This window comes from Fringilla coelebs (genome assembly GCF_963513975.1).
Source record: "Fringilla coelebs genome assembly, chromosome: 27".
Taxonomy (NCBI): Eukaryota; Metazoa; Chordata; class Aves; order Passeriformes; family Fringillidae; genus Fringilla; species Fringilla coelebs.
Window position 1 is genome coordinate 2,216,125 of NC_140053.1, and position 24,188 is coordinate 2,240,312.

At 51.2% G+C, this 24,188-nt stretch overlaps 2 protein-coding genes across 5 annotated transcripts in view; both read right to left on the reverse strand.

Moving 5' to 3' along the window:
- The window catches only part of FBXL20 (F-box and leucine rich repeat protein 20), a 35,496-nt gene extending 30,569 nt beyond the window's left edge, over window positions 1–4,927 (reverse strand). For 2 of the 3 annotated variants that reach the window (XR_014616779.1, XM_084222051.1), the window contains exon 1: window positions 3,952–4,111. Coding sequence is in view for 2 of the 3 variants with exons in the window: in XM_084222051.1 (XP_084078177.1) it covers window positions 3,952–3,993 (42 nt within the window). In the remaining variant the exon portion in view is untranslated. Of the gene's footprint in view, window positions 1–3,951; window positions 4,112–4,708 lie in introns of those variants that run through there. The other variant, XM_084222052.1, reaches the window with a different exon arrangement.
- A 99-nt stretch (window positions 4,928–5,026) lies between these two features.
- MED1 (mediator complex subunit 1) lies at window positions 5,027–23,699 on the reverse strand. 2 transcript variants are annotated; one of them, XM_084222046.1, is made up of 18 exons: window positions 23,546–23,699; window positions 21,310–21,416; window positions 20,494–20,572; window positions 19,844–19,898; window positions 18,892–19,024; window positions 18,155–18,183; window positions 17,739–17,810; window positions 17,489–17,563; window positions 17,026–17,099; window positions 16,713–16,802; window positions 15,686–15,797; window positions 14,954–15,078; window positions 14,218–14,336; window positions 13,115–13,316; window positions 12,066–12,161; window positions 11,859–11,964; window positions 10,665–10,805; window positions 5,027–10,487 (listed from the first exon to the last, which is right to left on the reverse strand). In XM_084222046.1, the coding sequence occupies exons 1-18, from the start codon at window positions 23,571–23,573 to the stop codon at window positions 7,559–7,561; spliced, it is 4,572 nt and encodes a 1,523-aa protein (XP_084078172.1). In that variant the 5' UTR covers window positions 23,574–23,699; the 3' UTR covers window positions 5,027–7,558. The 2 variants fall into 2 exon arrangements, with proteins under 2 accessions (XP_084078172.1, XP_084078171.1); XM_084222045.1 differs by having other exon boundaries at window positions 5,027–10,805.
- Between the last annotated feature and the right edge of the window lie 489 nt (window positions 23,700–24,188).

Consider the following 24,188-nt stretch of genomic DNA (forward strand, 5'->3'; position numbering starts at 1 on the left):
CTGCTCCCTGCCCTGTTTGTGTCCCTCTGTTTGCACAACCTCAATTCCTTGGAGCACAAGGAGCAGCCCAGGAAAGAGAGCAGGGAAAACCCCAAAAGGATCAGCCCCAAAGAGCCAAACCCCCTGAAAACACAGCAGCAGCATTTCAGAGGCAGGAACGCAGCAGATTCCAAAATGGGATTAGGGTCAGTGAGATTATTCAATTTCTGAACACAGACAGGATTAATTATTAGAAGGCAGCTCGATTTTGGAGCGTTTGAAGTTCCCCATTTTGCATCCAGCTCAGCTCATTTCTCTTCTCTACAGTCAAACAAGACCTGGGAACTACAGGAGTTCAGAAAGGTCAGGATTCCCTCACACTGAGGACCCTGAATGCAGCACAGAAATGTCACAGACTGATGCATTTCTCAGGCTGAAGGTGCTCACAAGGCTCACCACAGACTCTCATTCCTCAGAGACATCCCTGGATTTGGCAGAATTTCACTTCTACCAGGACAAACTGCCCCATGGACACCTCACAGCCAGGAGCAGCTCCTGCTCACTGCAGGCTTTGGAGACTCCCAGAGGAAGATGGACAGGATGGAGCTTTTTGTGTGCTGCTGTTTTTGAGGATGTACACAGATGGTTCACAGTCAGGGGAAGGAAAAAAATCCCTGGAATTACTTAATCCTGACAAGGTGGCTGAGGGAAACCCAGGAAAGCTCCAGGTGACATCCTAGGGCATGGGAAGATGGAGAAGAGAACTTGGGTGGATGATTCCTCCCAGAGCACCAGGAGATGCCTCCCCTCCTCTCTGCTGCTCTTCATCAGGCAGGAAGCTGAGAAATCCCAAATCTAAGCATGGATTGGGAGCTGCTGGGGCGAATTAGGAGTCAATCTGGGTAATGTTTTCCCTTTTTGTTTGCTCTGCTGCAGTAAGTGGTGATTTTCTCTGTGGTGGCCACACCTCCTCTAAAGGGACTAATCCCAATATGCTCCATGGCATTCCCAGGAAAAAGAGAATTCCACTCTTCCTGGAACCAGAAACCCACATGCAAGTCCAACTGAAGGAGCTCTGCCCGTATTTTGTTCCTACAGTAAGGAATTATTATTATTAACCCCCCTCACGACTGGATTTGTGAATTACCCAACAACAATGGCTCAGGAATCTGTTTACGTGGCTCCACTAAAGACAATAAACGAAGTGAAAACCCAACCCAGCCTCCCCCTCCACAACTCACTCGTTATTTCAAGCCTGAAACAGACACAATAAATTAGTCACAGCCCCAGATCGGGCTATTTTTACCCCAAAATAACATTCCAGACTCAAAGGGCCTACTTCCCCCTGCTCAGCCAGGGGAACTGCTCTGGCAGGACCCACAGGTGAGGAGGAAGAGGAGGAGGAAGAGGAGAACTAAACACCCATTGCCTTCCTGACCTGCCAGTATTCCACAGCTCTGAAGAGCAGCTCCCAGTCTCCAGACATTTCTGCCCAATTTTCCCCCTGTCCCATGAAATGTGAACTCTCACAGACCTTTCACTTGCAAAGCACAACCATCACAAACTGGTTTCTAGGAAGCAGAGAGGAATTTCCATCCATTCTGCCCCTCTGGAAAATAAATCTAAGCGTGAACACACATTTTGGAAACGCTTCTGACCAACATAACCTCAGTGGAAAAATTTAAAGGAAAACAGCTCTAAAACTTTCCAGGTTATCCAGGTGAGTGGGTCAGAGATCATCCATGCTGGGGAAATGAAGGATTCCTTGGGTTTATAATCATGGGATGGTTTGGGATGGAAGGAACCTTCAAGCTCAACCAGTGCCACCCCTGCCATGGGCAGGGACATCTCCCACTGTCCCAGATTATCCCTCTCCAACCTGGCCTTGGACACTTCCAGGGATGGGGCAGGCACAGAACAAGGCAACCAGAACAGCCAAGAAACAGGATGATGTTTAAAGGCACTTCTTGTAGCTCAAAATAATCCTTTCTATAACACACCAACTCTTCCTGTGTAAATATAGGTTTTAAAAATTAATTTTAGGCCTCAAAGGCTCCTCGAGCATTTTGCTCCTTTTCCAACTTGTCTGTTTTTTTACTATGAGAAGAAAATAACATTCCAGCAAAGAAAAAAATAAAACAAACCCCACCCAAAACAGGCCAAACAAAACTCTTCCCCACTCTTTTTCCCCTATGAATTGGGTTCATCGTGTCCTGGTGCAACCCTGATGAAAACCCTCCCAAAATTGGAATGAACTCCAGCACTGCAAGGCTGAGGAAGCAAAGGATGTTGATTCCCTAGGAGACATTCCCCCCAAAATCTGCCACCAACCTGCTTTTACTCTGTATCCAGCCACTCTGCAGCAGTGCAAAATTAAAAAAAAAAAAAAAAAAGCTCTCAGGGGTTAAAAAACAATAAATAAAAAAATCAATGTAGGCAAGAAGAGCCCAGAACAGTAAATACAATAACCGTGGATAATGCAGGGCTCACGTGCAGGCTCCTCTCTGGAGCTCCCAGGGTGCTTTTAGTGCTACAGAAACACGAATATCACAACATTTAGAACACCTGAGCCCACCCCAAACTCACAGCTCCCACACCGATCCGATGGAGGAAGAAAACAATCCCACGTGCGGTGTGAGACCACCAGCATTTCCTGCACCTTTCTCAACTCCAGGGCCGAGGAACCAGAGCCTCTCTCCCCAGTTCACCACTAACCAGCGTTTTCCCTGCACCGCCATCCCATCCCTCTCCTACAGCCTCGTCTTTACCATTCCAGGCTCTTTTTTGTCCCCCCCACGGGCCGGGCAGTCCGGAGAAGCAGCGAGCAGGGATTTCCATCCTCCACAGCCTCTCGCAGCGATGGGAAGTAAATCCCGCCGCTGCCCTTCCTCCCTACCCCCTCCTCCTCCTCCCACGGGAAGACAGCTGGGACAACAATGCGGCTGGAATCGCCCTGGCTCCACACTCCGCTTTGTGCCACGGCCTTTGAATAGATCTCATTGTTTACCCTCCTCTCCTTCCGTGCTCTCCATCCCCCACCTCCCCGTAAGCAAATTTTTTTCCCCCTGGCTACTGCCTCAAAAATTTAAAAAAGCGGCGCTGGGGGCTCCTTTCCCCCCCCTGAACGCCCCCCAGCCCCGCTCCCCAGAGGCTGTGGTGTTTTCCAGGCGCAGTTCCCCACATCTCCCGCTCCATCATCAACTTGGCCGGCAGCTCTCGCACCCGCAGCAACACGTTGGCAGCAGCTCTGCCCCCCCAAACCCCCCGAGAGGGTGTAACAGACCAGGGGACCCCCAAAATGGGGGGGGGGAGAAGTTTCACACCGCCTCCCCTTCCCAAACTCGCACCCCCCCGGTCCTCCCCAGCCTCATTCATAGCAGGGTCCTCCTCGAGCTGGAATCAGGCGGGGGAACCCCCTCCCCAAAATGGATGGAGGGGGAAGAGGTTTCACAGCAACGCCCCCTAAATCGGGGAGTCCAGGCCTGAGCCCCACACCCGCAGACCCTCCCCAGCCTCGTTCATACTGAACCCCCCACAGGACCCCCCAAAATGGGCCGGGGAACAGTTTAAAACCAGCCCCCCAAACCCGGGGGTGACAGCCCTGAGCCTCTCCTCTTTGTCCCCAAAGTCACCCCCGACCCCCAGCCCCATTCACAGCCCCCCCCCGCGGGAGTTCACATCCGTCAACAGAGCATCCCCCCCAAAAATGGGGGGTGGAGGGGGGAAATGTCACACAAGGGCCCCCAAACGCGGGGGGCACAGCCCTGAGCCCCCCGGGCCGCCTTCACTCTCCACCCCCCATCCCAGCCCCATTCACACAGACCCCCCCGAGCCTCAGGGCCGCGCTGCCCGGGCCGGGGCCGGACCCCAGAGCCCTCAGGGGGGGTCGCAGATAGCGCGGCCCGGCCCCCCCCGCGCCTCCTCCGCCGGGCCAGACCGGGCCTCCCCCCGCGGGACCGGCCGGGGCCTCACCTCAAAGCGGCTCTTAGTGACCCCGTTCATCTCCCTGCGCATGGCGGGGCCGGCGCGGGGGCGGCGGGGGGCGCGGGGCCCGGGGGGTTCGGGGGTGCCGGAGCCGCGGCCTCCGCCCGGCGCCGCCGCCGCGTCCGCTCGGCTCAACTTCGACCCAAAACAAAAACACTCCGCACCTGCCAGCAACGGCGCCGCTCATTGGACAGCGCGGCCGCCGCGCGCCGCGGGGAGGGGGGGGCGCCGCGGGGAGGGGGGGGGGGGGGACGGGACCGGGGAGAGGGAGGGGAGGGAGGGGAGAGGGAGAGGGAAGGAAGGGAAGGGAGAGGGGCGCACCGCGGGGTGGGGAATGAGGGGTTTGGGTGGAGCGAGGGGAGAGGAAGGGGGAACCCCGGGGAGAAAAGGTGGGTGCGGAAAAGAGGGGGACGTGAGCGGGGCTGGGGTCCCGGAGCCGGGGGGAGAGCACTGGGGAGAGGGAGGGGAGAGGGAGAGGGGCGCACAGCGGGGTGGGGAATGGGGGGTTTGGGAGAGGAGCGGGGAAGCGGGAGTGCTCCCGGGGAGAAAAGGTGGGTGCGGAAAAGAGGGGGACGGGAGCGGGGTGGGGAGGGGGGCTCTCCCGGAGCCGGGGGTACCGCGACAGGGGCTGCCTTGAGCATGCGGGTCCGGGGTTGTGATGGGGAGGGGGAAAAGATGGGGAGGGGGACACACACGACCGGGGAGGGGGGAGACACACGAGCGAGGCTCCCCCCACCCCACCTACCCCGCAGGCCGCCGCCCCCATCGCGCCGCCGTGGGGGTCCGCCCGCCCCCTGCCCCGGTGCCGGGGCTGCGGGACCCCCCCGGCCCGCAGGATCCTCCCCCCGGTGTCCGGGGGGCTGCGGGGATCGGGGGTCCCGGGAGGGGGGGGGGCGTCCCCCGCCCCTCCGGTCCCTTCCGGGAGCAGCGAGTTCAACCAATCAGCGCTCGGCGTGGAGATGACGTCATGGTGACGTCATTCTCGCGGGAAAATCAAGCATGGCGGGGATGCCCTTGTGCCCCTCCCCCCCCAGCACGGAGGCGGGAGCGCTTTGTACCAAAGGGGTTTATTTGCATGTAAATAAACATGTTCTCTGCGATATTTCCAAAAAAGTTGAAATTCCACTTTCCGCCCAAAAAAACTGCCGCGGGAGCCGGGATATTTACAATTCCAGCGATTTTCCAGCCAGGGATTTATGTACATCATGATAATCGAGGAAAAGAACCAGTTTCTTTTAATCTCCGTGTTCACTTCACCACCTGAGATTAAAAGGTTTGGCTTATATTTCATTTTCACTTTATTTTTATCTTTCTGAATACTGAAAGATGTAAAATTATTGAGAATATAAGCAAAAATATTCCAAAAAATAAACCATTTCTCAGAGCCCGAGCACTGACACCCCAAAGCCTCTGCGTGGTCATGCACCTCAGTTCTCCCAGGACTGACGTCATTGGAAGGGGACAGGGCACCAAAATGGGGTGAAAAGCTTTAAATTTGGGCTGGAGGAGACGTTGTTCCCTCTGTTCCCACCTTCCACAGGGGGAATTTTGGATACTGAGCTTTGGTCTGGGTGAGGGGAGAGGAAACAAGTGCAGCTTGCTCCTTTTAAAACTGGTTTTTGTGTCAATTTTGCTGCTTTCCCTTCCAACTTTTAGTGTGCAGCACAGCAGGAAAACACAGCTCTGGCTGAGGATGAGTCCAGGGAGCCATCCTGGGGGATTCCCAGCCTGGATTCCATTTGAAAGTGCTTTTTTTGGAAGGCTGCTTGTGCCCCCTTGCACAATTCATCAAAGAGATTTTGTCCAAAAACAAAAAAAAAAAAAAAAACAAAAAAAAAAAAAAAAAAAGGATTAAATAAAAGCAGGAGATGGGGGTAGCTCCAGAGGCTGAGCTGGCAGCATTCCCAACAGAGCCACTGGAGGAGGGTGTCCAGCTGAATTCCTCTGGGATTTTGTTCCTGACATCCTCTTTGCAGCACCCCACAGCTCCACAATTCCAACACTGTGCCAGGTATCAGTGTTTGCTCCAGGTTTGGATTTAAATCCCGTTTTTCCTATCATTTCAAGCTCTGGTTGTGGTGTGCAGGACACCAGGAGCGAGGGATAAATACTGGAAAATGTAAGGAGGGAAAAGTTCTCCAGAATTGGGGGAAGTTTGGGAGACATTCAGGCTCCCACGCTTTGCAGGAGCCCTGGAATTAAACTGGAGGAAGGGGTGAAAAATCCCTACAATTAACCTATTAAAAAGACTTTCCAAAAAAGCTGGAAATCAAACAGCTTTCCTGGGGTATCCCTGGGGTCAGGCCAGGATGGGAAATTTCAGTGGTTTAAAAGAAAAACTCAAATCCTTGCCAACTTTTCACGCTTCATCCCCAAAGGTGAAGCACAACCTCATTCCCACGGGGAAATCCTGGCCTCCAGCACCCCCAGCAAAATCCAGTGGGAGCAGGATCCTGCTCAGTACATAATTCCACAGGAGATGTGTTTGCAGAACTCCTGATTTCCCACATTCCACTTGAGTGAATCAGATGAAACTGTTTTTAAAAATAAAACACTCTCCTGAGTCTCTTTTCCTTTCAGGGACCATAAGATCAGCCCGGAGAGGATGCCTGAGTCATGCTCCTAATTCCAGCCAAAAGGGGAAAATCCATCTTTTAAGGAAATCAACACTTCTGCTGCAACTCTGATCCCAGCTGAGCCACTCTGGGACTGTTTTCCAAGCAGGACACAGCTCCCTTAGCTGGAGAATCCTTCCCAGGGCAGTGCCCCCACGTGTGACCGCAATTCCCAGCTTCAGCAGCACGAGGAGATTCCAGGGAAGCTTGTTGGTGCAGGCAGGAGTCCCTTTTCCACTGAGATTTGTGGAATTTCACTGTGCTGGAATGTCACCAAAGCTGCAGAGCCACCCAAAGCCACGGGCTCTACCCAAATTCCCACTGGGGGAAAACAGGGAGCACGAGGTGTTCCCACATGGAGGTGAATAAATAGCTAAAATAAATGGGAAGGCAAACCCAAGGCAGCAGCAATCCCTCAGAGCTGTGACTTGGGATAAAATCCTGATTTCCATGAGGAAAGAGTGCCCAGCTTGTGCCAGAGGCACCGTGCTAAGCCGGGCATTGAATGAAGGAATGCCGTGGGAATAAAATAAATTAAAAACCTTGTGGTTTTCCTTCTTCCAAAGAATTAAAACCCAGCCCTAAAACATTTCCTAAAATAATTACTTTAAAACTTCCTACATCCAAAAGAAGCTTATCCTGAATGGGAAGAGGGCAGAGGGAGTGGGATCTCCCAGACCAGCCTGTGTCTGGGAGCTGCTCCCACATTCATCCCGTGAACTCCCACAGGGATGATAATACTCACAAATCCAGGAAGAATGGAAGTGCCCACAGGATGAAGGCCACAGGCAGGGACCTGGCTGCTGGCACTCACATCCTTCTGCACAGACCTCGGTGGTCTGAAAATCTTGGAAATACTTTAGAAATACTTTTTTTTTTTCCCCCTCTCCAAACACACCACGTGAAGATCCGTGTAGCAGGTTTGAGATGAATCCATCCTTCCTTCCCTCCAGGACTTGCAGACAGCTCATCTGAGAGAATTAATTGCCAATTAGAGCAACATCCATGAGATCATCATCTTCCTCCCCGATGAGGAACTCGGGGCTGGCTCGGGATGGCCGCTCAGCCGAGAGGATGGCGTTGCTCGCCATGGACAGAGACTGATCTGCCGAGATGGGAGACTTGGACCAGCTCTCAGGCTTCATCCCGTGGGATTTCTTCTTATCCCTGTCCTTATCCCGCTCCCTCTCTCTGTCCCTGTCTTTGTCTTTGACTTTTTTCTTCTCCTTTTTGTGCTTCTTGTGCTTCTCGGCGCTGTACTCGGGCAGGGGCCGGATGCCATCGTCGGAGCTGGGGCTGTTCTGGTAGGATTTCTCGGCGATGGAGGAGCCCGACTCGCTCTCGCTGTCGATGTTCTGGGGGGTGTAGGCCGGGGATTTGCTGTGGCTGGGGGAGCAGCGCTCGTGTTTGGGGGTGGAGCCGCTGATCAGGGGGGATCCGTAGCTTTTGGAAGAAGCCATCTGAGGCCTCAGCCCGTCCCCGCCCCCTTCCCCGGGTTTCTGCAGAGTTACTTTGGCTTTAATGCTGGGGGAGCCACCATCGTGTTTGCTGATGATAATTTTGGCCACTCCAGTGCTTCCGACGTTTTTGGAATCCGAGTTCTTCTTGGAAGAGTCGACGGATCCTCCAGAAACAGAGACCTTCGATTTCTCCTTGTCGCTCTTCTCCCGCTTTCCCTGGAACTCCCCTCCAGACATGTTGTGTTTGGAGGACATTGTATGGCTTGAGGAATTGGAACTCGGCCCAATCTGCCCATCCATGGGGTCGTCCCCGCCAGGCCCGCTCGTGACCACCCCGTGCTTCAGCTTGTCGATGACTGCGGTCAGAGATGGCTTCTTGTTTCTGCTGGGGGACTTGCCTTTGGAGCTTCCATGCTGGTTCTGGGATGAAGACATGGAAGACCCGCTGGATGAAAAGGAAGATGAAGATGCTGTGGAGGAATTGGACGAGGGAGGCGGTTTCTGCGACATAGACCCGGAGGATCCCATTCCTGAAGAGGATTTCATGCTCGAGCTTGATCCAGTCCCAGACATGTGGGACCCACCAGAACCTGAACTGATGGGTGACTTCGCTTTAGATGACGGCGGAGTACCTGGGACAGGTTTCATGGGAGAGGCGAGTTTGTCAGAGCCCCCCGAGGGCCTCGAGTGGGACGGGGAGATGTTTGGTTTGCTCATGGAGGGGTTCATGAGGGACGATGGCTTTCCTTGAGGTTTCATCTTGGCGCTGCCGGAGCCGGTGCTGAGGCCGTGCTTGGTGATGGGGGAGGATCCCGGCTTTCCCACCGACTGGGCCGAGCCCTTGGACTGGCCCGAACCGGAGCCGCCCTGGCTGGAGTAGAGGCTGCTGCTCATCTTTGAGCCAGAAGACCCTTCTGATTTGCTTTTAATTTTGCCTGAGGTTGAAGAGGAGGAAGAAGAGGAGGAGGAGGAAGAATGGCTATGATGGCTTTTGCTGCTGGAGGAGGTGACAGAACCGCTACTCGTGTACTGGCCGTGTGAAGATGGTTTGCCAACAGTCACTGTTCCTTTTGGGATCTGAATGGTTATTTTTGGAATAGGAGGAGTAGCTACCCCAGGAGGAGTCTGGGATCTGCCCGAACTCCCTGGAGATTTGGACCCACCTGTGCTTGCTGGTGGTGTGAAAGGCCTGTTGGATGAACTGTGGGATGGAGATTTCCCATCTGTCTCCTGCTTCTTCCGCTTTGGAAGTTTCTCTTTGCTTTTGCCATCACTGGATGGCGTCCGGCTGCGCTTCCCCGGCTTCCCATCCATCCCAGCACCTGCCATGGCACTTCCAGACCCATTGCCTTCCTTTACCCGTTTCTGAGACTTCTCTTTTCCTAAATCCCCTGTGTTCAGCAAAGGGCTCTGACCTCCACTGTGGTGCTCCATGATGTCAGAGGACCCCAGTGCTTTGCTGGCAGCTGCAATAATACTAAAATCCACCGTATCGGACGGAGCGCTCCCCTTAAATTTATTTTCCCCCCCATCACCCCCCAAGACTTGCACCCCCAAATTAGTTAGAGCCTGGGGGGCATAGCCCTTGAAATCATCAGTGTCACCACTCTGACTGCTCTCATCAAAGTATTCCTCCCCAAAACCACTCTGGCTCTGACTGTTCAGCAAGTCAGGGTTGAAATCTACCCCGTCTGGAAAAAAATGGTTGGAGGAGTCGCTGTTGGGGCTCACAGCAGCGTCCGCGATCAGGTCTGCGGGGTCTGTGTAGGGGTTCTCACTACTGTTGGTCTGAAAAACATCGGGGTCAAAGAGGGCACTTTGTGAATGTCCTGAACTAGAAGAGTCTCTGACTGGAGTCCCAATGGGTGGGCAGTCCTCAGTACTGGTGGGCAGCTTGGAAGCCTCCTCGGCTATATCCGAGAGGATGTCGGTGACATCGGCCCCGATGCTGTCCGAGCTGGACAGGCGAACCATCCTCTGGATGCTGGGCTGGGCGTGGGGCAGAGCCTGGGGGTACGTGGTAGGAGGAGTGCTGCACTGGCTGGGTGCTGGAGTAATATGAGGGGTGTCCAGGGTGTCTGCAGTCATGTTGACATCAAAAATGGGGTTCTGGGAGTCAACATCCATGGAAAAGAGCTCCCTCTGGAAATCATCCTCAGTCTGGTGCTTGGGCTTGTCGGCCGGCACGCGGGATTTTTTTTTCTTTTGTTTATTCCCCCCAGGGCCCATTTCCATTCTGGGGGAGCCAGAGGAAGAGTTCTGCCTTTCCAGAGGGCTGCTCCCATAAAGAGTGGAGAAATCCTGAGGAGGATTCTCCTTAAGAAGGTTCATGAGCATGGGGTGGTTCTTGGTGTTGCTGGCTGGTGAGGATACTGGTGGTGGTGTGTGGTGGGGAGGGGTTGGACTTGAGCCAATGGTAGACCCCACATTCCCTGTGATCTGCAACAAACTAGTGAGAATAGGGTTCTGAGACACTTTGCTGAAGTCCTCCCCATGGCCCACCGAGTCATGCCTCTCTTTCATGCTTATGCTCATGTTAAACAAAGTAGTGATGGGCCCCCCAGGAAAAGTGTTGGTTGGGGTGGTGGTCCCACTCATTGGGTTGCTGCCTGTGGTCATGCCATACCCTGGGCTGCTGGCTGGGGGCAGGTTTTTCTTCACCATGTCTTCAACTGTCTCTGCAATGAGGGACAGGGCTGGCGTGTCAGCTTGGATGGTTTCTGCTTTCCTACGGATGGCTCTCATGGTGACAGGGATGGACATGCACCTGCAAGACACAGCACAGGCTCAGGGTGGGGCTGGCTGCCCTCAGCAAAGTCACTGGGGGGGTTTTGCACCTCCAGCAGGTATAAAATGAGCACTCAGGGGCTTGCACAGGAGAGCAGCAGGTCCAGGTTTATGTCCTGCTGTCCTGCTTGAATCCACCACACCTATCCCACCACCCCTACCCAGCCACAAGACACCTGCACTTGCAATCACAGAGGGAGGATTAATCGATTATCTCGAATAACTGACAGCTGACAGATCATTATCTGGTAGTTAAAAAGCACAGAATCATGGAATGCTTTGGTTTGGAAGGGGCCTTAAAGCCCATCCAGTGTCACCCCCCTGCCATGGCAGGGACACCTCCCACTGTCCCAGGCTGCTCCCAGCCCCACCCAGCCTGGCCTTGGGCACTGCCAGGGATCCAGGGACAGCCACAGCTTCTCAGGGCAACCTGTGTCAGGGTCTCAGCACCCTCACAGGGAGGGATTTCTTCCCAATATCCCACCTAGAACTGCTTCAGTTTAAAGTCATTCTCCTTGTCCTGTCTTCATGAAGGATTCTGGGTTGTTACTCCAATTCTGGCAGAAAACACCTTGGTAAACATGATTTCCTACAACCTTATAAAAATCCCAGAATTGCTTGGGTTGGAAGAGCTTAAAGCCCATCCAGTTCTACCCCTCTGCCACGGGCAGGGGCAGCTTTTTGAGCTCAAAAATCAGTGGTAACACCACATTCTCCTGAGGAATAACAAGTCTGTAACGTGCTGGAAGCAAAACCAGTGGTTGTCACCCAAGAGGTGACAGTAGTGTTGTGCCCTGGGAATGTCCTGCTCTGTTCTGAATGTGACTGAGGTGATAAAAGCCCTGTGTAAACCACAAACTCAGAAATAAGCAGCTGCAGTTCAATGTCTGGCATTGAATTTTCAGCATGGCTCTGAATTCTTCTCTCCCTCAAACAACCACAGAACAGCTCCAGAACTGCTGGACAAACACAAGGTGGAGCAGAGCTCATCTGTGTGATTGGGAGCTCAAGGTGTGACAAAATCCCAGCTTACCTTTGAACAACCTTGGCAATGAAATCATCTGTACAGATGAGGGCATCAGACAATCCTTTGTACAGCTTACAGTTCACATGGCTGGAGTCCTGCACATCCATCACCACTGGAGGAGAGCAGGGAGAGATCAAAATCCTGCACACAGGGTGAGGAAACCCTGCCAGCCCTCCCAGAAATGCTGCTCCTGCTGCCCCTGAGGCCACTTACCACACACCAGGGAGTCGTTCACAGGGTGCTGGAAGGACACACTGAAACAGGAGTCAGAGAGAGGACAAACTTCAAACTGCAGGATCCCAGGAGAATCTGAAAGACACAAGAACTTTTAACTGAGGGAAGAGTGGAGATGAACCAGTGTGGCATTCATATTTTCTAGAAAAATCCCTTCACTCAGGATTTTGCTCCTGGGAAGCTGAGAAGCCTCATAGAAAAAAAGAAACAATAATTATCTGTTTTGCTTCTCCAGTGTTTTGCTCCTTTAGAATATGTTTGGAGATTGTTTATCCAACTGGTTGTTGTTTCATTGGTTTCTGCTGTGAGTTGTTTTCACTCATTGGCCAGTTGGGGCTAAGCTGTGTCAGGCACAAGTTTCATTATTATCTTTTTAACCTTCTGTAAGTATCCTCTGTCACCCCATGTTTTATGAAAAATCCTTTCCTTAGGATTTTTCCTCCTGAGAAGCTGAGAGGCCTCAAGAACAAAATGTAAACAATGATTGTCTGCTGCTGTGGAATGCAACAGGTGGATCTGGAATTGGTCTCAGTGGTTGTTTCTAATTAATGGCCAATCCCAGTCCAGCTGTCCAGACTGTCTTGGTCAGAGCCAAACCTTTGTTATTCATTATTTTTCTATTCTTAGCCAGCCTTCTGATTAAATCCTTTCTTCTATTCTTTTGGTATCATTTTTAACATAATACATATCATAAAATAATAAATCAAGCCTTCTGAAACATGGAGTCAACTTTCTCATCTCTTCCCTCATCCTAGGACCCTTGTGATCACTGTCACAATCCTCTCTGTATTCTTTAGTATAGTATTCTTTAATATAATATAGTATCATAAAATAATAAATAGCATTCTGAAAACATGGAGTCAGATTCATCACTCCTTCCTGCCACAAATACAATAAACCACATCCTCAAAACCCCCACACAGATGGGGAAAAAAACCAAGGGAAGCAGCAGAGGCTTCAATTCTGATGAGGAGAACCACCCAGAGTTCATCATTCCCACTTGATACTCCTCTGGAGGCGGCACCCACCTTCCTTCAGGACTGTCCTCTTGACACAGCTGCCGATGAGGGTGTTGTAGGCCACCTGGTGCCTGATGAGGCTGAGGATGAGGGGCACCCTGCCGGGGTGCTGGAACGCGATTTTGCTGAGCAGAGTGCCCTGCAGGCTCCGTCCGTCTGGGAGAGGAGCGTCCTTGTTCAGGAAGTAACAGTGCTGCTGTCCTGGAAGAGCCTGACCAACAATCCCTGCTTTAGAAGGGGATAATGGACACCCAGCAGTGCTCAGAGGTCACTGACACCATGTCACCTTTGGACAAACACTGAGGATGTTTTCCTTCCACTCTGAGCAAGGAAAACCTTTGAATTTCTCAGTAGTAATACTGCCCAACAGCACTCACTGTCCCCACTACAGCAGTTTCACCCTGGATGGAATCCCTTCTGGGGAGAGAATCCTCTGGAGTTAACACTCATCCACAAATGTAAAGATTTCTCCCAAAATGCTGCAATCCATCCAGCCACACATCATGGGACAAAAGGAAGGGACAGGCTCAGCCTCTCTGCTCTCCTCCCTGCAGCAGCACTCCAACAGCAAAGCATCTTACAGTACCTCATTTTCCTAAGCACCATGCCCATGACAGAATCATGGAATGGTTTGGGTTGGGAGGCCCTTAAATCCCATCCAGTGGCACAGACTGGGACACTTCCACTATCCCAGATTACCCCAAGCCCTGTCCAAGCTGGCACTGGACACTGCCAGGGATGGCTCAGCCACAGCTTCTCTGGGAGCCTGTGCCAGGCTCTGTACATGAATCCTAATGCTTGTAGAACAAGTTTTGCCTGTGAATAAATGTCCTGCTTTGTTCTGAATGTAACTGAGGTGATAAAAGCCCTGTACAACCAACAAACTCAAAAATAAGTAGCTACAGTTCAATGTCTGGCACTGAATTTTCAGCATGGCTCTGAGTTCTTTCCTCCAAACAACCACAGAACAGCTCCAGAACTGCTGAACAAACACGAGATGTGTGTGATTGGGAGCACAAGGAACCCATTTTGTTTAACCCACTTGGAAGGCAGCTGAAGCCCCCGAGGTGGTGCTGTGGAGGGGCCCGGGCTGGCTGGGAGTGCACACTTACGGCGTAGAATCGCATGTTGTGGTTCAGGGGCAGGGGATCGGCCTCCTTGGACAACTCAAACTGTGTGATCAGCTCATACAGGGGCACAAACGTGGGTGGTGTGTCAAACAGTGGGATACCTGAAAGGACAAGAAGGCATGGAATGATGGCACCTGAATCCAGTGCAAAACCAGCAGTAGTCATATTTTCTGGAAAAATCCCTTTGCCTAAGATTTTGCTCCTGGGAAGCTACAGAGAAAAAGGAAAACAATAATTATCTGATTTGCTTCTCCTGTGTTTTGCTCCTTTGGAATGTGTTTGGAGATTGTTTCATTGGGTTTCTGTGAATTGTTTTCACTCATTGGCCAATCAGGACCAAGCTGTGTTGGGACTCTGGAGAGTCACGAGTTTTCATTATTATCTTTTTAGCCTTCTGTAAGTATCCTTTCTGTATTCTTTAGTATAGTTTAGTATTCTTTAATATATTATAGTACCATAAAATATCAAAAAATAACACAAAATAATAAATATTTTATCATAAAAGAATAAATTAGCCTTCTGAGAACATGGAGTCAGATTCATCATTCCTAGCTTCGTCTGGGGACCCGGCAAAAACCTGTCCAGGTGTTACTGAAAACAGCACAAAACCCTGAGCAACTCCCCTGGCACATGTTAAAAATCAGCAGCATTTACTTATAGACACAAGGGAACATTAATAAAACCCCAGAGATGTGTCTGACAGGTCTGCAACCCCCACCTGTGCAGCTCTGCAGTTTCTGGATGAAAGCTCGAGACACCGGAATGGGACGTGGGAACTTCAGGAAGAAACAAGCAGGCAAGTCCACGCTGTTGGCACTGGTGATCGAGGAGAAAGATGGAGTTCTGGAAAAACGGGGGGACAAAAGTTCCTGTGAGCTGCAGGGCTTCTGCTCTCACCTGACATAACATTTATGTCTGCTCAAATACACCTTAAAAATGAAGGCACTCCTCAGAAGCACCTGACAGCCCTGAAATGTCACTGTCATATTTTCTGAAAAATCCCCTTGCCCAGGATTTTCTCCTGGGAAGTTGAGAAGCCACAGAGAAAAAGGAAAACAATATTATCTCATTTGCTTCTCCTGTGTTTTGCTGCTTTGGAATGTGGTTGGAGATTTTTTTTATCCAGCATGTGAATTGTTTTAACTTAATGACCAATCATGGTCCAGCTGTGTCAGGACTCTGGAATAGAAAGTCACTGATTTTTTTGTTAAGCTTTCTGTAAGTATCCTTTCTCTATTTTTAGTACAGTTTTAGTATAGGATTTTTTAATATAATATCATAGAATAATAAATTAGCCTTCTAAGAACATGGAACAGAAGAACCTGACTCCTTCCAATGTTGGGGGTCTCAGAAAACACCCCACTGAAACAGGCATTTCTTGGCCACGTGGAATTGCTGCAATGCTGTGACACTGCCCCAGCTGAGTGCTGGCCTGGTGTGCTGCCCTTACCCTTTGCTGTCCACAGGATGGGAGCCCATGATCAGGGGAGCAATTGGAAGTTTGTGCATTGCCATGGTTCCCTCCACCGTCACCGACACGTTCATACCCAGCGAGCGAGGAACTGCAGGGGGAAGCAGAAGAAGAACCCAACAAGGACGTGAGCTGATGGAAAAAAAAACCCACCAGTGGCAAGTTTTGTGGATTAAATATGAATTAAATATATTCTCCATCCCTGGAAGTGCTCAAGGCCAAGTTGGATGGGGCTTGGAGCAGCCTGGGATAGTGGAAGGTGTCCCTGCCCATGGAACTGGATGAGCCTTAGGGTCTCTTCCAAAACAAAATATTCTGTGATTCCATAAAATATTATTCTGGCTTTCCCCACAAGGCACAGAGTTCACTGTTCACCTCCAGGACCAAATGGACAACAGCCAAACTGACTGTTCTACCCAAACCTCCATTTCCCTCTTGGCAGGTGGACCAATTGCATCACCCTCAAAATATTTTCCAAACGCATTTTTGAGTTCGTAGTTTGCTCTTTGCAAAGCAAAACAAATTATGATTTTGGATAATTTCCCTCTCTTTTTTTCCTGACAACTGGAGCTTAGTTTTGGCATTGTAACAAGAGCCAGATGTCCATGTATAAAAACAACCTTCCAGTATGATGGGAGAGGCACGAGGCTGGATGGGGGACAGTGGAAGGTGTCCCTGCCCATGGCAGGGGATTGGAAGTGGATGAGCTTGGTTTAAACCCAAACCATTCTGGGATTCTGTTTTTATACAGGCAACAAAACAAATCCCATGTTAAAATGAGATTCACTGCAAGGAAAAAGGCTTTGCCTGCAAACTGTCACTCCTTGACCCCACAGGAGCTCAGCCACAAAGTCCAATGGTCACCTGGGGTCAGTGTCCACACCTGGGCTCATTAAACCTGGGACTGTCCTGCTGGACAGGGGGACAGCAGAGGCTGGGCTGGAATTCTGCTCCCTTCCCTCCTTCAAGCAGCAGCAGCCCCCCAGCAGCTCCCCAGCTCACCTACCATTGTTCTCGTGCAAAACCACGGGGGCTCCAGTGCCATCCTCGAATAAATCATAGGGGGAGACGTAATATTTGAGGTTCATCAGGAGACCTGGGGGAGAGAAACTCCTGATGAGGCATCCTGAGAAGTCATCCTGAGCATCCCCACCCCACAAAGCCACACAAACACCCAAAGACTTTGTCCCTCTTTTACTTCATTATTTGTCATCAGTTAATGTGGAACTATGACCCATACTTGAGGCCAGGAACAAATAATTTTTAAAAATTAATTTAATTTAAATTAATCCCTTTTTTTAAGAGTGAATCACAGGTACCTCCACTCCTGGGGGTGAGATAGCCAACACTGCCATGGAGGATCTTGTCCAGGGGGTTTGCATTGGTGGCTTGCCTGCAAGAGAGGCAATCACAGTCTGAAACAAGCCACAGCCACACCTGAAGCCAAAACTCATGTGCTGAGACTGATTTCAACTCAAAATTCACATTTCTGGGACCCAAAGAGGGTTTGATCCAAAACTTCTCACTGTACAGGCAAAACAAAAGCTGCTTTACCCTCTACAGCACGGCTGGTTTATCACTGAACCTACAGCAGTGAAACAAGGCCAATTTAAATTTAAATTCTCAATTTAAACCACATCATCACTGAATCCACCTGGTTACAAACTTTTATTTTGCCTTTTAGACTCTCTTCCAATCAAATCCTGCAGTTAAAAAGGAATTTCTCAGAACTCTAAGCATTTATAGATATTTAGAAAACCACAGAGACACCACAAAACTTACCAGTACATCCCAGCCATCTTTTGGAGATCCAACTCCAAGGACTGCAGAGCCAAGTACATTTTAGTTTTAAGTTTGCTTAGGGAAGAAAAAAAAAGCCAATTAAAAAATATAAGAAAACTTGAAAGAACTGTGCAGTTCAAGTCTACAAGCTTGGAGGGGTTTTTAACTTTTATATGTGTGTATAAATAAATGTATTCTAGATTTGTTATTTCATTTTATATAGGTGGATATAAATATATCCTGGACTTACTTGTCCCCTGGCAGCTTATACAGGTTCACAAGTCCCCTCAGATGCTTTGAAAACTCATCAAAATTTTTCTCTCTGAAAGGAAAAAGGGGGAAGTTACCAAGCATTCAAATTAGTAACAGGTTTCATTTTAAAAAGTGATATTAATAAAGATGCTGAGCCACTTAAAAAAACAAGACTTTTGCTACATGAAAATGTGTTCTTTAAATGATCCAGCTTTAATGTGCTGTGGGCTTTGAAGACACCTTGCACAGCAGCCAGAATCACAAGATCTGAGCCAAAGCCAGAAAATCCCCTGGAGAAGTGAAGACACTTTGTGGGGAAGGAGCAGTTGTGAAGAATTTTGTGTTTCCAGACATCAAATAGCATCAGATCTTTACAGCAAAGAGAAAACACAACAACCCACCCCTGTCACTCACCTCAGATGTTGCACCAGCTCTGGACAGCTCTGAAAAGGAAAGAACACACAAGGATGTCAGTGTGGAATGCAGCCACTCCAGGCTTTGTGCAGCTGGGAAATATCAGGGCAGGGGAATTCCCAAGCATCAGCTTTTTCTGGGAAGCCACACAATGCTCACAACCACTTGTGTGGTTCTACTTCTGCTCCTCAAGCTCTGCTGGGACAAGTCCAGGTAACAACATTTCGTCTTAAATTATTACTTTGAAATAAACTTCTCAAGCTGTGAAGATTTAGCTTGAAAATCTATGAGCTTACATAGAGATATTAAAGATGGGCTGTTTTGAGGAGAGGCCAATCAAACACCAAGCTGAAACTCTCCTCCACATGCAGAAGGGCATTTCCCCCCAGCATTTCACATTTTAGAACTTTCCATTCCCAGATCTGAGTTTTGTAAGAATAACTTCCCTTTCCTTTCCTTGGAAACACAGCAAAAACTTCCATAAAATTCTCAGAAACATTGAGGTAACTTCCCCAAATAATTCTGCAAGTTGTGAACCCATAGTGTGCATTGATTAGAAATTCCCACAGGAGCAAACTACTCCTTGGAGGATTTTACTTCCCACTAGAATGAGCAGCAAGGGTGTAACTCCGGGTCTAAGGGAATGTTAAATAAAACCCATTTTCTCTGCTTAAAATAAAGGGAGATAAATAGGAATCCCAAAAGCCCAAGGGTTCCTCTTTCCCAGGAATACACACCACAGGGTTTTCTCCATGGTGAGCCACCTTGACATCACAGAGCAGCCCTGTAGGGTCCAGCTGCACCTCCACATAAAACATGTCTGAGGTGATGTAACACTCGGTGCCGTTCGCACTCAGGTGGGAGCCGAGGCTGCCAGAGAAACAGAACAGAAATCGCTGTGAGATGCACAGAAAAACCCCACTGAAGCTCACAATCCAAGCACACAAAACCCACCCTAAACCCCCCAATCCAAACACACAAAACTCACCCAAAACTCGCCCAAAATCCCCCAATCCAAGCACAGCAAACTCCCCAGTCCACAAAGCACACACAATCCTGCAATCCATCACCCAAACTCCCCAATCCAAGCACACAAAATCCCCACAATCCAAGCACACAAACTCCCCAAACCCAAGCACAAAAAATCCTCACAATCCAAGTGCCCAAAACCCTCCAATCTGAGCACACAAACTCAAACACAACCCACCTCAAACCCCCCAATCCAACACACAAAACCCCCCAATGCAAGCACACAAATTCAAACAAAAACCCACCCCAAACCCCACAATCCAACACACAAAACTTCCCAATCCAGGCACACAAACCCCCCAAATCCAAGCACATGAATCCCACAATCCAACACACAAAATCCCCAATCCAACACAAACCCCACAACACAAAACCCCCCAGTCCAAGCTCACAAACTCCCACAATCCATCACACAAACCCACACAAAACTCCCCAATCCAAGCACACAAAACCCCCCAATCCAAGCACACAAAACCCCCCAATCCAAGCACACAAAACCCCCCAATCCAAGCACACAAAACCCCCCAATCCATCACAAACCTCACAACACAAACTCCCCAATCCAAGCACCCAAACCCCCCCAGTCCTGGCCCCACAAGGTTCTGGTGTGGGCAGGGCAGCAGGAGAAGGCTCTGCCATGAGGCAGAGGAGCAGACCCACCCGCTCTGCCTGGCGATGGACTCCAAGCGATCGGTCATGGCAGGCAGAGATGACACTGATGGAAGAACAAAAACCAAACTTTAGGGGAAAGATCCAACATTCCCTAAGGAATTCCCACCAGCAAGAAACTAAATCTCAGCTGGTTACTCCCTCCCATGTCTGCTCACACTGTCCCATGTGCAACTACACAGGACCTGACCCCAAATACAGACATGAGGGTGTGCACAGAGAAACCCAAATATTCCCAAACTGCAAGGAGAGAATGGAATTTCTTCTGCTAGTGGAACCCAGGTTGGGCACTCACTGAATCATGGAGTGGGCTGGGTTGGGAGGGACCTTAAAGTCCATCCAGTCCCACCCCTGCTATGAGCAGGACACCTCACACTCTCCCAGGCTGCTCCAAGCCCTGTCCAGCTTTGGACACTTGCAGGGATGGAGCAGCCACAGCTTCTCTGGACAAAATGAGAATTTTATTTTCTCAATTAAAGCAACACAGCCTGACTGTCCTGCCTGGCACTGAGCTCAGTGTGTGATGAACTCCTGAGCACCAGGAACACTGTGAAACACAGCAGCAATATCCTGTGTGGTTTTTATGGAGCATTTCCATAGGATTTTCCACCCTGTGGAGAGCACACAGAGGACACACCAACCTTTCAGGGCCTTCTGCAGGGTCTCCAAGCAGCTCACCAGGTGCTGGTGTCCCCCTGAGTTCAGGGCCACACGCTTTTCCTTGGGCAGACAGAAGAAAAAAAATATCATTTTTCCTTGTTCCTCAGTAGAAGGGAATTATGGCAACTTCTAAGCAGCCCAGTGAGGTTTATTTAGATAATTAAAGGCAGATTAGATTTCATCCCCAAATTACAACATCTTGATTCCTCTAGGTGAACAGTATCTGTTTGCAGATTACAAAGGCAGGCCTGGAATGGAGTTATTTTCTTTTTAGCAATTTACCCAGCTGGAAGAACAGAATGTAGCAACTTTTTATAGGTTTTAGCTCAGAGTTTTAGAAGAGGTGACAGAAAAATAAAGAGCTGGGTAAATTTTTAACACCTGAGTATGGGCAGGAGACTTTGCTGAGATCTCCCTTGCCTCCTGCTCCTCCTTCCCCTACCCACACCAACATTTCAAACCCATTTTTTGACTAAGCCAGGGATGAGCGTTGAGTGTCACTGAACAAAAACAATATCCACAAAACAACAAGTCACTGCTCCACAAAACAATATCCTGGAAGGGTAAGTAGCAGAAAATACAAGTTTTGACCCTTTCCCTGGCACTGAGTACTAATCTGTAATTAGAGGAGGGAAAGACACAACAGGCAGGGAGGGTTTGGACATCCTTCCCTCCAAATGCTCCCTGAAGTGAGTGAAACCAAACCAAAAACAGCTGGGAGAGATGTAAGAACCCAAGAGAAAGCCATCAGCAGAGAAGCTGCAGGCAGGTCCTGCTCAGAGCCCAGCAATGCTCACCATGACCTGCCGGACCAACTTCATGGTTTCTGTCCAGGGCCGGTTCTGGCTGTACTTGGCGTGGAGCCTCTCCAGGAGGGAGCTCATCTTGTTCAGCTTCTCCGCCTCTGGGACACAGGAATGTTCAGGAAACACAATGAGCCAATATTGGAAGCTTTACAATTCAGAAAATTTTCCACCTTTAAGGTGAAGATGATTTCAAAGAATTTTCTTACTGCTGGTTTAACCCCAGACCTCGAGGTGAGGTAAATGTCATGGAATATCCCAGGTTGTTAAAACTAAAGGATCATGAAAATCCCATGGAATTCCTGTCTGGAAAATGCCCAGCTCATGTTCTGCACCATCCCTGAGTGATGTGGCCTCAACAAGTTCAGTTCTGCCAGGACAGGATCCTCAGGGTTAGACCTGGGGCAGGAAACTGAGGGTCTGGGAAACACAGGGTTAAAGCAGTGAGGTGGGTTTTGTGTTCCTCTGCTCTCTCTCCCAACTTCTTGAAAGGTCCTCACACCTTCCATCATGAAAAACCTCAACCAAGTCATTCCAGTTATCACAAATTCTGTGCTCAGACACGTTCCTGCCTCACAGCAGGACCTGGGGGAGTGGCTGGAGCTGTGCCAGCGTTGGATTTTGGGAAAAGTTCTTATCCCAGAGGGTGGCAGGACCTGGAGGAATGTCTGGAGCTGTGCTAGGGGGGGTTTAGGTTGGATTTTGGGAAAAGTTCTTATCCCAGAGAGTGACAGGACCTGGAGGAACGTGTGGAGCTGTGCTAGGGGGGGTTTAGGTTGGATTTTGGGAAAAGTTCTTATCCCAGAGGGTGGCAGGACCTGGAGGAGTGGCTGGAGCTGTGCCAGGGTGGAGTTAGGATGGATTTTGGGCAAAGTTCTTATCCCAGAGGGTGGCTGGGCACTGCCCAGGCTCCCCAGGGAATGGTCACAGCCCCAAGGCTGACACAGCTCCAGGAGGGTTTGGACAAGGCTCTCAGGGACAGGGTGGGATTTTTGGGATGGGAGCTGGACTTTGATGGTCCTGTGGGTCCCTACCAGCTCAGGACACTCCATGACTCCACAATCCCTCCAAAGCTGAGGGCTGTGTCAGAGCCAGGACATGGCTCCCTGTGCTGGGAGGGGACAAAGGAGTGGATGAGTGACTGGAAGGTGACAGAGAGAACATGGCTTTCAGGAGCACTCAAATCCTGTACTTTATTGCCAAGAGACAGAGCTTTCTATACCTTCATGTCAAAAAAAAAAACCCAGTGGGCATCATTTCAGCATAAACCCCATCCCCAGCTCCACAGGGTCCAAGGCAAACACAACATTTTAGTGTCACCTCACAGGATCCTGTGACTTCCACCTGTCAAACTTCCACGGTGTGGGTTCCTTATCGATGCTCTCCTAGCCCACAGACCTCACACTGAGTCCTCCAATACAAGTGTAAGGAAGGAATGAATGTGTGCTGGGTGTTCTGGAGTCTCCTGCTCTGCAGACATTCCAAACCCAGCTGTATTCCCTGCTCCTCGGCAGAGGGGAAGGACTGGTGATGATCTCCAGAGGTCCCTTCCAACCCCAGCTATTCTGGGGTTTTGTTTTCAGGCACTTTATACCTCTCAGCTGCATCGACACAGGATGCTGGAGGTGGGAAGGGACCCCTGGAGCTCACCTGGTCCAAGCCCCCTCCCCAACCAACAGTCAGTTGTCCAAAACCCCAGGAAAGAGTTGGAAGGGACCTCTGCAGATCACCCAGCCCAACCCTCTGCCCAGGCAGAGTCACCTGGAACGTGCCCAGGTGGGTGTGGAATTTCTCCAGGGAGGGAGACCCCACACCCTCCCCAGGCAGCTGCTCCAGAGCTCTGACACCCTCCTGAACAGAAGCTCTTCCTCATGCCGAGGTGGAATTTGTTGTGTTTCAGTTTCTGGCCATTGCTCCTCGTCCTGTCGCCGACTGAACAGAGTCTGGCACCGAGCCCTGACACCGCCGGGAGATTTCTGTAGGGCTTTCTGGGATCCCCTCTCATCCTTCTCTTCTCCAGAGTAACCAGGCCCGGCTCCGCGCTCCCTCCTCATCACAGAGATGCGCCAGACCTCAAATCACCTTTGTGACCCTCGCTCGTTTCACCTTCCAGGGCGCCACCTCATCCCCAGCCCGGGGCTGCCCAGCCCCGGAGCCCCGGAGCCACAGGGCCCCGCTCGCTCCCTCACGGGGCCGCCGGGAACCCCCGCGTCCCTCGCGCCGCACTCACCCTCGGCGCTGCCCGGCGCTGCCTTCATATTGCGGGTCCGGGGCCGGGATCGAGAGAGGGAGAGGGAGCGGAGAGGGATCGGGAGCGGGCGGGCAGCGGGGGCGGCGGCCGAGCCGCCCTCGCCCTCACACGGCGGCGGCCGCCGCCATCGCTGCGCCCGCGGCCGCGCTCCCGTGCTCTCGCGAGACTTCGCCGCGCCCGCAGGGGAGGGCGTGGCTCGGGAGCCAGCACGCCCCGCCCCCTCAGCCTGCTGGAAGCGCGGCGGCGGCCGCTGTGCAGCCCTAACGGAGCATTAACCGCCCGTTAGCCGGCGGTGCGCCGGGGCGGGCTCGACAGCGACCCGCCGGTGGCTTTAGAGCGCAGCGCGGCGGAGCGGGAGAGCGGCGGGAGGCCGGGCCGGCGGGGCGGCGGCGGCGGCGCCGCCATGGAGCTTTGTTGCGGGCCGGGCGCTAGGGGGCGCTGTCCCCGCCCCGCGCCCCGATAAAGTTGGCCGGGAAGGCGCCGCCGGCCGCGCGATATCGCGGCTCTCGCGAGAGGACGAGCGCGCGCCCCCGCCCATCTCCGAGAGGACTCGCGGACGAGGAGGACTCGCGCCGGAGCGGAAGGAGGGGTGGTGGCGGCGGCGTTGTTATCGCGAGAGTTG

Excerpts from the sequence above, each read along its gene's own strand:
- MED1 (XM_084222045.1), bottom strand. The coding sequence starts at position 23,573 with ATGAAGGCAGCGCCGGGCAGCGCCGAGG. Across the intron at positions 18,184-18,891 it reads ACCATGGAGAAAACCCTGTG|AGCTGTCCAGAGCTGGTGCA; the intron begins GTGTGTATTCCT and ends TTTCCTTTTCAG. Across the intron at positions 17,564-17,738 it reads TATAAGCTGCCAGGGGACAA|CAAACTTAAAACTAAAATGT; the intron begins GTAAGTCCAGGA and ends TTCTTCCCTAAG.